The 12,865-nt window shown below is 60.9% G+C and overlaps 2 protein-coding genes across 6 annotated transcripts in view; both read right to left on the bottom strand.

Moving 5' to 3' along the window:
* Positions 1–3: 3 nt before the first annotated feature.
* On the bottom strand, positions 4–12,718 carry PIP5K1A (phosphatidylinositol-4-phosphate 5-kinase type 1 alpha). Of its 5 annotated transcripts, none has more exons than XM_065751530.1 (15): positions 12,670–12,718; positions 9,248–9,282; positions 9,064–9,153; positions 7,236–7,366; positions 6,837–6,954; positions 6,475–6,627; positions 5,378–5,677; positions 4,887–5,092; positions 4,148–4,231; positions 3,940–3,988; positions 3,619–3,703; positions 3,318–3,455; positions 2,830–2,959; positions 636–717; positions 4–268 (listed from the first exon to the last, which is right to left on the bottom strand). In XM_065751530.1, the coding sequence occupies exons 1-15, from the start codon at positions 12,713–12,715 to the stop codon at positions 173–175; spliced, it is 1,743 nt and encodes a 580-aa protein (XP_065607602.1). In that variant the 5' UTR covers positions 12,716–12,718; the 3' UTR covers positions 4–172. The 5 variants fall into 5 exon arrangements, with proteins under 5 accessions (XP_065607602.1, XP_065607603.1, XP_065607604.1 ...); XM_065751531.1 differs by having other exon boundaries at positions 9,248–9,283; positions 12,680–12,718; XM_065751532.1 differs by lacking the exon at positions 12,670–12,718 and adding an exon at positions 11,232–11,263.
* SSR2 (signal sequence receptor subunit 2) overlaps positions 10,449–12,865 on the bottom strand; it is an 89,719-nt gene continuing 87,302 nt past the window's right edge. Inside the window, exon 7 of the mRNA XM_065751541.1 lies at positions 10,449–10,463. The gene's annotated coding sequence lies outside the window, so the exon portion shown is untranslated. The remainder of the gene's footprint in view (positions 10,464–12,865) is intronic.

Here is a 12,865-nt window from a genome sequence, read left to right as displayed (position 1 = left end):
CCCCCCCTTGGGAGGCAGCTGGGGCCCTGCCGGGCTCAGGCAGCAGTGCCATGCAGGGAGGGCTCTGCTCCACCGCTGGCTCTCAGCTTCGTGTCCATGTAACATTTCAAAAAATGAAAACAATTTAAAAAAAAAATCCCAAACCCAACAAAAATAAAAACAACAACCCAAACTAAAAACCAAGAAGGTCAGCGACGCGGGCTGAGCGCGTCGGAGCGCAGAGACCACGCAGAGCACGGAGCCATCCGCTCCCATCGTCGCCTCGGAGCTGCCTCACTGCAACGAGAAAAGGGGGAGATGTGGGGGAGTGCAGCAGCAGTGCCCAGAGCTGCTCTGCCCGGACAGCAGAGCAGCAGTGCACCCCAGCCACCACCTCCCATGGATTGGGAGCTTTTATCTGTGAGCTTTTATCATTCCCCGAGACACTCTGGGAGCTCTCATCTCCACCACCCACCCCAGCACACAGGAGAGCAGCAGCTCTGCTTCAGCTCCTGCTGTACCCAAAGGAAAACGTATGGGGCAGAGGACACCGCAGGGCACAAGTGGGGCTGGCACACATCCACTCTGTGCTCCCCACCCCAAGCCCCCACCCACCCCCAGAGCCACCCGACCCCTCCTCAAAGCACGGCACTCACAAAGCTGATCTCAGTCTCCTGCAGCTCTTCCAGCTGCTCCCTCAGCTCCGAGGAGGGCTCAGGGACGGATGGTCCTGGGGAGCTGCGGGGGGGACAGAAGGGGAAGAGCTGCAGGGCAATGTTTCCATGGGAGCACACAGCACAGCAACCCACGGGTTGGGTTCAGACAGAGGTGTTTGGGGCAACACCTGGACATCCAACTGAGCCCAGCGAGGTGAGTGCAGGAGGAGGGATGAGCACCTACAGAGCCCACGGGCACCGCATCGCCGTGACGGGGCCGGGGGGAAAGCAGCACAGGGACACAGCAGCCACAGAGCACCGAGAGCTCTGCAGGGAGGCACTGCTGTGAGGAGCTGGAAAAGCTGCCAGCAAAGCTCTCGTGCAGCAAACGGGAGTGACATCTGCAGGATGCAGCACGTGGGGCCACATCCCCCTGCAGGACGCATCCCATGAAGCCGTATCCCACAGAGCCACGTCCTCTCCTTCCGACCCATGCAAGGACGGATGCTTGGTGTTGGTTACACTGTGTGCGCCCCCAGGGTTTGATTTGGGGTTAGTATCAGTGCTCAGGGCAGTAAGATGACCCCTGAAAACAAAGCCCAGTGACATCTGGAGCTTCTTTCCATTGGCTGCAGGTGGCAGCTGACACTCCTGGTGGCTCATGCTGGTGGCTGAGGGCCCCAAACCTCTGCCAGAAGCTGAATGACAGAGCTGGGCTGGAGCAGGGCACTCCCAGAACAGAGCTGTGCATTCAGCATGCTTCAAAGCACCACGAGCACATCAGGCTCAGAATCATTACGTTGGAAAAGACCCTCACAGTCACCAAGTCCAACCATCCACCTGGCCCAGCCTCAGTGGCACATCAGTGCTGAGTGCACTCATCTCCAACTTCAGACAGAGTCTTGCCAGCTCTCTCCTTCTTTGGGTCAGTGCTGTTCCTTGCTGCATCCCCAGGGCATCCCAAGGGACCGTGTGCATCGAGGTCCCCTTCCTCTCTGCATGAAATAGGACTCTCCCACATCCAACCTGACAGATGGGCGTCACTGCACTCCCTGGGCAGTGTCCCTCCCCTGCTCAGCATCACAGCCCTCCTCTGCAGCCTGGAGCTTTGCAGCTGAGGCAGCTCTGGATCCTGCTGAGTTCACTCATTTCAGGTTCTCCCCCAGACTGGCGAACATCCCACCAGTCTGCTTCCACACCTTCCTCTCCAATCCCCTTCCAACAACTGATGCTGTTCTGAACCAACCACCTACGAACTCTTTTCATCCCTCTCAGGGTTCACAGAGCTCTACGCTCTCCCAGAGTCAGCAGAGTGGACTCGAGCCTCTGGAGGGAGCTCATGGTCCTCAGGATCCCACCCGTGGGAGAAAACTGCCTGCTTCCTGCCCTCCTGCTGCAGACAGGAGCAGGCCTCAGGCAAAGCGTGCTTCCTCCCTCACCTAGGCAGGAAGGCAGCAGTCCTAGTCCAAAAATCCTTTGCTGAGCTGTCGGCTTTGTGCACCTGCACTCCCACTGACCTACGCAGATGAAGGAGAGAGACCCGCAGTTAAGGACACGGAACTCCTCGGGCATGCTGGGAAGGAGCAGCTCTGGTTTAGGATCCCTACCAAGAAGTTTCCAGGTTTTAAAGAGAGCATGAAAGGCGTTAATTGCAACTGCATCTCATCGTCCTGCAGCTGAGGACAGAGCAGACACTTCCATCAGTGCTGCAATGCAGGGATGAGGAAGGTGGGTTACAATCACTTCCAGGAAGAGAAGTCACCACCTCTGAACTTCTGCGCATGGGATCGTGCTCTGACCACAGCTCCTCCTGGAGACCTCGAGTGGCACTGCTTGGCAACAGAGGGCACATCCCAAAGCAGCCATGCACTCCTCAGCCATGCACTGCAGCTCCTGGGACGCCCCGAGGCACAGAACCGCTCCGCCCCACATGCTGCCCCAGTGCCCTCCAGCACCACGTCCACCAACACACGGTAACCAGCAGATCTCAGCTCCAGGAAGGGGCCATCCAACACAGAACACACAGGGAACCAGAAGCTGCTGGGACGGCCCAAGCAAAGATGCAAGATCACAGTGCCTGCGAAGGACGGCACGCGGGGACGTGACGCAGCGCTCCTCCTCGCACAGCTCGGACCCACAGCACTGAGCTTGCTCACTGCAGGGACCCTCACACCACGGCCCCCCGCAGCCTCACCTGTTGGCAGGTGAGTGGAGGCCTCCACTGCCCAGGGAGGAGGTGGACAGAGTGGTGGCCACGGAATCACTGTTGGCTTCGTCCACTGGCAGAGTCCTGGGCAGGAGATCCGGGCGACCGAGGTGGGAACCTGAGTTAAAGCACACACAGTTAAACCACCGCCACCACGAGTGGGAGCACGCGGCACCACCCCACTCCAAAGTGACTGTGCTGCACTGCCAATGCTGCCCCTCCATCTCCCACATCTCACAAGCAGCAGACTGCAAGGATCCCCAGAAACACGGGTGGGCAGTGAGGGGCGGCAGCGCAGGGCTCCCTGCTCCCCGTGCTGCATGGGAGGTGCTGAGCCCGCCTGGTTACTGGCACCACAAACCCAAAATCAGGGCTGCAAAACCACCCGTGGGTGTCCTGCAGAAAGCTGGCACACCAAAGCTCGGCCAGCTGAGCAACCCCTGGAGGCGTTTCCCTCCCCCTGCCCAGGCACCAACCTTGCTCCACGTCCGCCTCCGCCGTGACCTGTGCTTTTGTCTCGCACGACGCGTGCAGCTGTGAAGGCACTCCTCCCTGACAGCTCCGCCGAGGAACCGCGGTGCCCGAGCGGCTCTTCTTGGAAGGGGATGGCTTCACTTCAAGACAAAAACACGGCCACGTTCGCAAAGAACAACGCAGGAGGAAGGAGGAGGGGGTGCAGCACTGCAGGCTCCCCACTGCTCCCAGGCTGCTGTGCCCCCCCATCCCGGCTGCTGAGCACGAAGCCACGCGCGCCGGCACCGCCGCGGGGGTACTTACGGGGGATCTTCTTGAACACTGTGTTGCACATGAACCGCTGGAACCTCTCGGCGTAGAAGCTGGGTCTGTGCACGGACACGGTGTCCTGAAAGGGACGAGCAGCGTGGAAATCTGCGTTAGTAAGTGATGGTGGTTAACAGCAGCCCCCCCCCCCGGCCCGACCCGTGCTACGTCGGCCTGGGAACGTTTCCGGGCACCTGGGGACCACTGCTTTCATGTAAAAGAGCAAGGCATGGCTCCCTGGAAATGCAGGGCACCGTGTGCAGGATGAGCACCAACAGTGAGCTGAACAAGTGAGAAGGTGCTGTGCTTGCTGCTTACCCCGTCGTGCACGAGGGCTTTCCACGAGTGCTCCAGCTTCTTCACAAATCTGACAAAGCAAAGAACGAAGACCAGAAATAAAGGCGGTCAATAAAACGCATCCTAACTGCTCCTTGGAAGGCAGTGCTCCACAAAGCAGGACAGGCACCCCTGTGAAGCAGTGCCACCACCCCCAGGTGGCACACAGCCACCACTCAGAGCGTCCTACCTGTAGGACTGCAGCACGTCGATGATGCCGACGTAGAGGAGCAGCCTCTCCCCCTTGGCATTGCGGGCAGGAATGCCCCCCATCCTGCAGGGACAGAGCACAGCGTGTTTGGGTGAGGTCTGCTCGACCTGCTGAGAGCTGACCCCCCCACTGTGACAGCTGTACTGCAGACTGACCCCACACAGGGATCCCCCCCAGCTGCAGGCAGGTCCTGCTGCTGTCTGCAGGGATTGACCTAAGCACAGAACGGTTGGAGCTGGAAGACACCCCCAAAGGGCACCTCAGCCAACCCCCCCTCAATGAATGGGGGCACCCACAGCCCACCAGCCTGCCCATGGGGGTCTGCAGGGCCGGAGCACCACAGTCCTCACACCTCTGGGGATCCTGTGCCAGCGCCTCAGCGCTTCTCACGACCACTGCCTTCCTTCTGTCCTGCCTAAATCTCACTCTTCTGGTTAGGAATCGCTTCCCCTCCCCCTATGGCACAGACCCTGCTGAGGAATCCATCCCCTTCTCTTCTATAGCATTTTATGGCCTCTCAGAGGGCGATGGGAGCAGTGAGCAGAGAACTCCCAGCAGCCAGCAGGACGGCCCCAAAATCTGCTGCACACTACAGGAAGCCAAAACCAAAGCCAAAAGCACAAGAAGATCCGATATTAAGAATTCCTGCCCAGTACAACAGCATCAGACCCAGCCCACCCCTCCCAGAACCACAGTGGGAGCAGCAGCACACACTCACTGGTCGTCTGTCTCTATGGTGCCCCCCCTCCGTGCCTCCCCCTGGATGGACTCCATGGCAGTGGAGTACAGTGCCTTCTGTGCCGTGGGTCGCCGCGTGTCGGCCTGGCACGTCCCGTCCGCCATCGCGTGCTCCCTCTGCGCCAGATCCATGTTATGGATTGCCACCAGCAAGCTGTAATCCATGATCTTAAAGCTCTGCAGCACCTGGGTGGAAAGACAACAAAGGCTCATTGCTACGGCGAGCCCTGCGAAGCTGTCCAGCACGGACAGGGGACGGCTCTCAGCCCACAGCCATCATCTGCAGGCCAAGGGAGTGCCAGGAACTCCTGGCAGGCTCAGAGCTGAGCCCCGTGCCCCTCTGCAAGCCTGGCAAACGGCAGGCTGTGCAGCCAGCACCCCTGCGAGGGGATGCAGGACTGCGGGGCCAGCCCCTTTTATACAGAGTGAGGTTCAGAAAGATCTCCCACAGCTCCCAGCCCTTCCACTTACCAAGCAGTCTCTCTGCAACGTTTTGCACAAAGCATTGTACATGTCCGAGTCCAAGAAGAGGCCGTCGGGGATGTCCTGCATGAAATCCAAGTCCTTGTAGGTGGGGAAGACCTTCTCCCGCTCCTTCTGGGACGCCCTACGTTTGTAGGTGGAGCCCTTCAGGTCGTACTTGAGGTGCATCTTCACGGAGCGTGGCAGCAGATTGTTCATCACCACGATGCGGATGTTTTTGCCCCCGGCTTGGACACAGTACAAGCCATAGAACTTGGGCAGCAGCGTCCTCGGGTTCTGATTCAAGTTCTAAAGGAACCAAAGACACTGAGATGCCTTCAGAGCCACGCTGGTTATCCACCCTCTGCCCAGCAGAGCTGCTTGCTCCTCCCAGCGGGGCCGGCAGCGATTCAAAGCATTTGCCAAAGAAACAAAGAGATGAGGGCAGGGAGGGGGGCAGGCTGGCGCTGCTGGTAACGAGCTCTGTGCAAAGCTGAGTGGCTCAGATCAGCCCAGGAGCGCAGAACTCAGTGCTCACCCACATGGGGCTAAGCCGTGCTGGCTGCGGGGTGAGGGATGAGCTGTGCTGAGCTGGTTTAAATTTGGCACTGAGGTCAACACGAGCACGTCAGCACAGAGAGAGATCGGAGCCATTGGGGCTGTGGAAACAGAGTGAGCGCTGAGGAAAAGCTGGAGTGGTTCAGAGGCAATGAGAGCAAAAATATCCGTGGGCTCAGCAGCACTGCAGGCAAATCCCCCAGACAGAGCTGCTCCTAAGGGGCAGGGGGACGGCACAGCACACGTCACACTCCTCAGGGTGGGATCGGTTTCGGTGCAAACTGAAAAAGCACTTTTTGCTGTGACCACTCCCATCAAACATCTGCACCCCCACAGCCAACGCTGCCACCTCCACCCACCGAAACCCAAAGAGCTCTTCCTGTTTGCAGTCAGATCCAGGGACACAACGCACAGTGCAGACACAGCAGCAAGGAGGGCACGAGCAGGCTGCCTCCTCACACAGCCACCAAGGGCACACGGGGCCCTGCGCCAGGCTGGGGGCACAGGGGGCTGCGTGGGGGGGAGGCCCCTCCTGGCACCTCGCTTACCATGTAGTATCCGGGCAGCAGCTTCTGCAAGAACTCCGCCTCCTTGTGCTGAACTGTCTTGATGATGAACTCGTCGTCGCTGGATACGTAGAACAGGGACCCGCTGGCCCCGGAGTTGGAGAGCTCGATGAGCGGCTCGCTGCACAGCGAGTACTGAGGAGCAGGGGGTGAGAAAAGCAGAGGTGAGACACGGCAGCACGGAGCTGCAGCCACTCCTCCCTTCACTCAGCACAAACCAAAGCCCGGGGCCACGCACAGCAGCTGCTGCCGTGCTTCCAGAGCCCCAACCCCTGGCACCGAGCCCCAACCCCCGGCACCGAGCCCCAACCCCCGGCACCGAGCGATGCCACACGGCCCTGTACCAGGTAATCATCTGGCCGGATCCCAAACAGCTCCCGGAAATAACGGAAGGCCACCGGAGCGTAGGTCTTGAACCGGAAATCGTTGTAGTGATGAGCTGGGGTCAGGTTGCTCCCTTCGCTGTGAGAGGAGGGCACACCGGGTTTGCATTGCACACGTTTCTTATGGGACCATCCAAAAAGAACAAGGCCCGACCCCTCTGGCTGTCCCTAACACACCCCAGCACAAGAGCAAACCTATGGGGTCACAACAGAGCTCTGCAGAAACGGAGCTGCTCCTCTGCTCAGCAGAGCTGTGCTCCCTCCAGCTCTGGGGCTGCTTCTGAACACGGGAGCAGAGCTGGGAACTAACGCTGCTCCCCCTGACAAAGCACGGCACAGGGGAAGAAAGCAAGCACTGACCTTGGGAAGAAAATACTTTCTACTACGTAGAAATCTTGCATGAGAACATCTCTTTCGGGTTTAGTGCTCAAGCTCCCAACTGTGTGTGTGATGCCCAGCTGGATGGCACCTTTCAAGGCTGACGACGTTGTCTGGAGGAGCAGAGAACAGAGTTAGGCAATGTAAGAGGCAGACTGGAAAGCAGAGCGAGAGGAACTAAGGAAAAGTCAGCTCCACGTCTGGAGGAGCGCTGTCTGTGGGGCACCCTATGGGCACTGCCTCCAACAAGGGCAGTTCCACACCTGCTGAGTTCCTCCTCAGTGAGCAGCACCGTCCAGGGCAGCCTGCTCTGGGCAGGGATGCAGCAGCAGGGCACCAAAGCTGCTGCCACACCAGGGAACAGCCCCTCGTCCCCACCCCAGTAACATTCTGTTCAGTTCTGGCCGAGCTGTGAAGGACCCGAGCTGGAAGCAGCCCCCAGGCAGCCCCCACGAGGCTGAATCTCATCTTCTCCCCCCACATCCTGCACTGAGAGGGGAAGGGCAGCAGGGCAGGTGGCCGAATTCTCCTGCCATCAAACACAGCGGGGCTGCACGCTGCAGGCTCAGCCCCAACGCTCCGAGCAGACGCTGTGCAGGCAGCACACACTGCCCTCCTCCTGACTGCTGCTCAGCTGAGGCTCTTCAGCCCCGGAGCTCGCAAGGAGGCAGCCACTCCTGCACCCCGTGCATGAGCTGTCCCAGAACAATGCCAGACTGTGTTCCTGCAACAGCTGCTGACATCAGGAGCTCTCCTCTGTGCAGCACATGATCTCATCTTGGGCCACCGCACAACGCCCTGATCCACTCCAGCTACCTGCCTGCATTCCCCATTTCCTCTGCTTTCCTGGGGGAGGGAGGAAGATTCCTGAGACTGTGATTCCTCCTTTTTTTCCTCCCCGCCCTCCCCAGGCTGAAGCTGCTTGACAACAGGTCTGAGCTCAGCACACGTGGCCCCACACTCCACAGAGCCACGTTGCCAAGGAACAAGTGTTTTCCTGCTGGAGCTGCCAGCGAGACGGGCCGAGCAGCTGGCCTCTGTTTATCATCACTTCCACAGGGGAAAGAATTCTAGAAAAACAACGTGCCACCCCTGGAAAAAAAAGGGATGGAAAGAAGGCAGGCTGCCCGTTCATCTCATTCCCAGATCAGCCCCATGCAGCACTCCGGGGGCCCCGCAAAGAAACGCTTCAGGCACTCAGCAACAGCTTCTGCCTCACTCCCCTCCCACTGCTGCCCAACCTCTGTCTTTTCATGGGGAAACCAGAAGGCAGCGAGCGTGAAGCAGCAGTCAGCTCACAACAGACACAGCAACAAAACCATCCCTGCTGCAATCCCTGCCTTGCACTCCACTTCCTGACCAGAGCACCTCTGGGGTGGGGATTTCAGAACAGAAGCACTGCCTGCACCCAGCACACAGAGCCCTCATCTGCTCAGAGCCAAACTCGTGGCACAGCAAGCCCCACTCCCACGAAGCCCCCACGAACTGGAAGCAGCCCCCACACAACACCCACAGCTCCGGCTCATAGCGAAGCCCCTCACAATCCCCCCTTTGTAAAGCAAATTCCAGGGATGCCACGAGATCTGTAGGAAGGAGCGTGCCCCGGGAGCACAGGCCCAGCAGAAGAGGCCCAGGAAGTGCTGCCAACGGGCAACGCTTCAAAGTAATCTCCTTCTGAAAGCAACAAGAGAAGTGGTCTGCCAGGAGCGTGCTCGGCCCACCACCGTGGCCATCACCCACACCACCCACCCTCAGCTGCCCCGCGTGGGATTCACACCACGCAGAGCAGGATCCGCGCGGCAGTGCTCACCTTCTTGTACGTGGTCTCACCCGTGGAGTCCACTCCTCTGTGCCCCTTCTTTATCGTCTGAGAGCCCGGCTGCCCCGAGGAGCCCGGCATCTGGATTGGAGAAGGCGGTGAGGAGGGGGGGCTCAGCACAGCCGCCCTGCTCAGCAGCCCCCTCCTGCAGCCACGCTGACCACCACAACCTTACCTCCGGGGTGAGCGACTTTTTGAAGGCAGACGGCCCTGTGGGAACAAAAGATGGGGTGAGGAGGAGGTAAAAGCACCGCCCCACGCATCCCACTGACTCACGGCTGCCTCCTTCCCGACATCTCCCCCCGCAGCAGAGGGGCTGGGGGGTTTCTGGGCACAGGGAGGGACCCCTCTGCCACGTCCCTCTGTGCCACAGAGCTGCCAGGCAGACCGTGCCCAGTGCTCCCACACAGCAGGCACAGAAAACAGCAGTTTTGAGCCCAAAACAGGCAGGCTGGCTGCTATTCCCTTGGTGTTTCTTCTGTCTGCTTCAGACACAGCAGGATTTCACGTGGGATCTGTGGCAGCACCCACTGCAACCACCTCCACTGCAACCACCTCCACTGCAACCACCTCCACTGCAACCACCTCCACTGCAACCACCTCCACTGCTCCACGCTGCTGCTGCAGCACGTGGACCCCACGTTTCAGCCCTATAAAAATCAGAGCTTTAAGATCTCCACGTTTCAGCACAGCCCTTGGAGGTCCTTTCCAACTCTAATGATCCTATTTAGGACACGGATAGTGGGCATGGTGGGGATGGGCCGGTGTTGGACTCGATGGTCTTGGAGGTCTCCAACCTTTGTGACTCTGTTTCTATGAGTGAGCACGGTAGGGATGGGTTGATAGTTGGACTCGATGACCACAAAGGTCTTTTCCAGCCCTAATGATTCTACCCCTCTTGCCAAGCTCCACCAGGACACGGGGATGGGGGAAAACACCCCAGCCACTTCAACACAGCACCTGTCCAACAGCAAATACATCTCATTTTTTTGTCTTTTTAAACACAGACCTGTAAGTGTGCAAACTGTAACCACCAAAAACACCACGACCCCAGCACCCCCCTGCAGCACCAGCAGCCTCAACCCCTCAGAGATTAGCTGTGTTAATATTTAATCACCATGCAAAACCCTGCTCTGTTAGGATTTGCTACAGCTCCCTCAGAGCAGCAGATCCTCACTGTGCTGCCTGCAGCACGCGTTAGGGAGAACGTAAGCCAAGCTGTGAGCTCACAGCCAGGCCTGGTTTGCTCAGGGGGGGCTGCTGAGGGGTCAGGCAGCCCTGAGACCCCGGGCTCTATGGGGTGTCCCTGGGAGCACCACTGAAAGAGGCAGTGCTGAGGGCAGAGAGCGAGGCCAGGGCTCCACGAGGACACACTTTGCTCCCTCTGCCCTCTCCTGAGTGCTCCTTATGGGCAGTGCTGTCTGGGGCACGCTCCCCCTGCACGGACTGCTCGGGGAAGTGGTGTTAAATGGAGAGGTGTGAGCATAACACAGCAGCAGCTCAGGAGGGCTTACAGCTCTGCATAACCAAACCATTCCTCAACTCCAACCCAGGCTGAAAAACAGCAGCGGGATCCAAAGGGTCCGGACAGAGGCAGCAGATGTGGGTTAAGGTCACATCAAAACCGAACTCGCTGTGTCCCTTCACAGCCCCTTTTCCCCTTCACTGACGTTGGGCTCAATCCCTTCGGTGCTGCAGTGGCACAGAGCCACAGCCGAGGCCCCTCCAGCTGCAGCTGCCAGGGAGCACCTTCACACCCAACATCCTCACGTCCCCGGGATAACTGCTACAGAAACCAAAGCTGAGCACGAGTCACGGCCACGTGGGGGGAGCAGCACACAGCACAGGGCCGGGCAGCCCCACGCTGCAGGGACAGCCCCACTTGGCTGCTCCCAGACCAAAACAACAAGCAGAAACATCAGCACACCCAAACACAGCACCGGGGCACGGCCCCATGCGGGGTCAGACCCACACGGCTGAGGATGGAGCAGCACAGAGTGCTCCTCTGCAAAGCAGTCGGGGGCACGGAGCACACGCACACACAGCAACCCGGCGGCCCCGAAGCGGTTCGGTGAGATGGCACCGGTTACTGCCCAGCAGAACGTGCTTTGAGAGCAAAGCTTTAAGCTTTGAGAGCAAACGGGTGCGGTGCATCTGACCTCTTCGGAACGACACCACCGAGCAGCACAGAAAGCTGAGATCTGAACGAGGAAAAACAAAGAGGTTACGCCGGGAACGGACAGACACACTCCCGTTAGAGTGATGCAGGTTGGGTCTCTGCACACTGAGCTCCGATGTGGGGTCCATCCCAGCACTGCAGGGCTCAGCTCCCGGCCCCACAGCCGCCAAACGCGGGCCAAGCAGTGGTCTGCCGGTGCTCAGTGAGGACCCCCAGGTCCCCCCGCAGCAGAGCCCTTCCCGGCAGCTCAGCCCCATCCTGCGCTGATGCTGTGACAAGGGGACGCAGCCATGGAGAGCACTTCTTTTGTCCGCGGCCGCCGGGGAGGGGCCCGAAGCCCCGGAGGGTGACAATGAACTCCCAACTCTACGGGCGCCGTCCTTACAAAGCACAAAGAAACCGAACGACCGAAATCCCTCGTGGGCGTTTTTGGCACCGACCGCTTCAAAGCGAAAGCGGCGAAATGAGAAACGTCCCCCTCGTGTTTCCCCGGAGCCGAACACGCCGGGCCGGGAGCAGGAAGGGTGGGACGCCCCAATCCTTCCGTCCCCGTCATTTCAGCTGTGAGACGCTGAGTAATCGGCCCTGGGGTGAAGCACGCACCGCCCGGGGGGGACGCGGAGCTTTGGGGTTTACCCACGGGGAAAGCAAAGCTTCGTGCTCAGAGCAGTCGGCCCCACAACCGCCGGGGTCTGAGACGCTTTGGGGTCAGAGCAGTCGGCCCCACCACCACCGCGAGGCCCCAGCGATGGGACGAGAGCTCCGAGTGGAGCCGGGCTGAACGCGCCCACGTACGGCGCACATCACCGGACGGAGCCCCGCGGGAAGAGGCACCGCGCAGCGCTTCACCGCCGGAGCGGAGGTTCAGCCGCGTTCCGCTTCGCCCGGCGCGGCGCTCTCGGGGTCCCACGGAGGCGGCGGCCGCTCCTCCACGCGGGACAGCTCCGAGCGCGCCGTGGGGAGACCCCGCGGCCTCACCCTGAGCCAGAGGGGGCGGGGAGGGCGGCACAGACCCCGTTCGCAGAGGCCCCGAGCGAGGAGCGCGGCCCCGCGGCCCTCCCCGGCCGGGCGTGCGGGACCCCCCCGCTCCTCCCCGCGCTCATTAACGGCCTCAGCGCTCTCCGCCGCACAGACCCACGCGGGACTCGGCCCGGCCCCCAGCCCACGCTGAGACGGCCGAACCGCGGCCCCGGAGACGCTGTAACCCACACCCCCATCCCGGGGCCGCCCCCCACCCGTGCACCCCGGGGCCGCCCATCCCCCACCCCCCCCATCCCTCGCGCCGTCGGTTTCGCCCCCACGGGTTCCGCCCCCCCCCCCCGAACGGCCTCGACCCCTGAGTCCCCCACCCTCACCCCCACAGCCGCCCCCCCCCAGGGTCCGGCTCAGCGCCCCGCGATGCCGCCCCCCCCCCGTACCGCCGAGCCCGCCGCTGCTCCCCGCCTCGGGCCCCGCCGCCGCCATCTTGCCGCCTCCCGCGCCCGCCGCGAGGCCACGCCCCCTCGGCACCGCCCACGGGGCGGGGGAGGAGGGGCTCTCAGTGCGCGTGCGCGGGACGCGCCCCACGTGACGAGTGGGGAGGCGGGGCGTCGACAGGGCGCACGTGAGTCACGC

The sequence above is a fragment of the Cyrtonyx montezumae genome, unplaced genomic scaffold, assembly GCF_038088225.1.
Source record: "Cyrtonyx montezumae isolate F1298 unplaced genomic scaffold, pur_monq_1.0 scaffold_75, whole genome shotgun sequence".
Lineage (NCBI taxonomy): Eukaryota > Metazoa > Chordata > Aves > Galliformes > Odontophoridae > Cyrtonyx > Cyrtonyx montezumae.
This window is presented reverse-complemented; position numbering and strand designations above follow the sequence as displayed.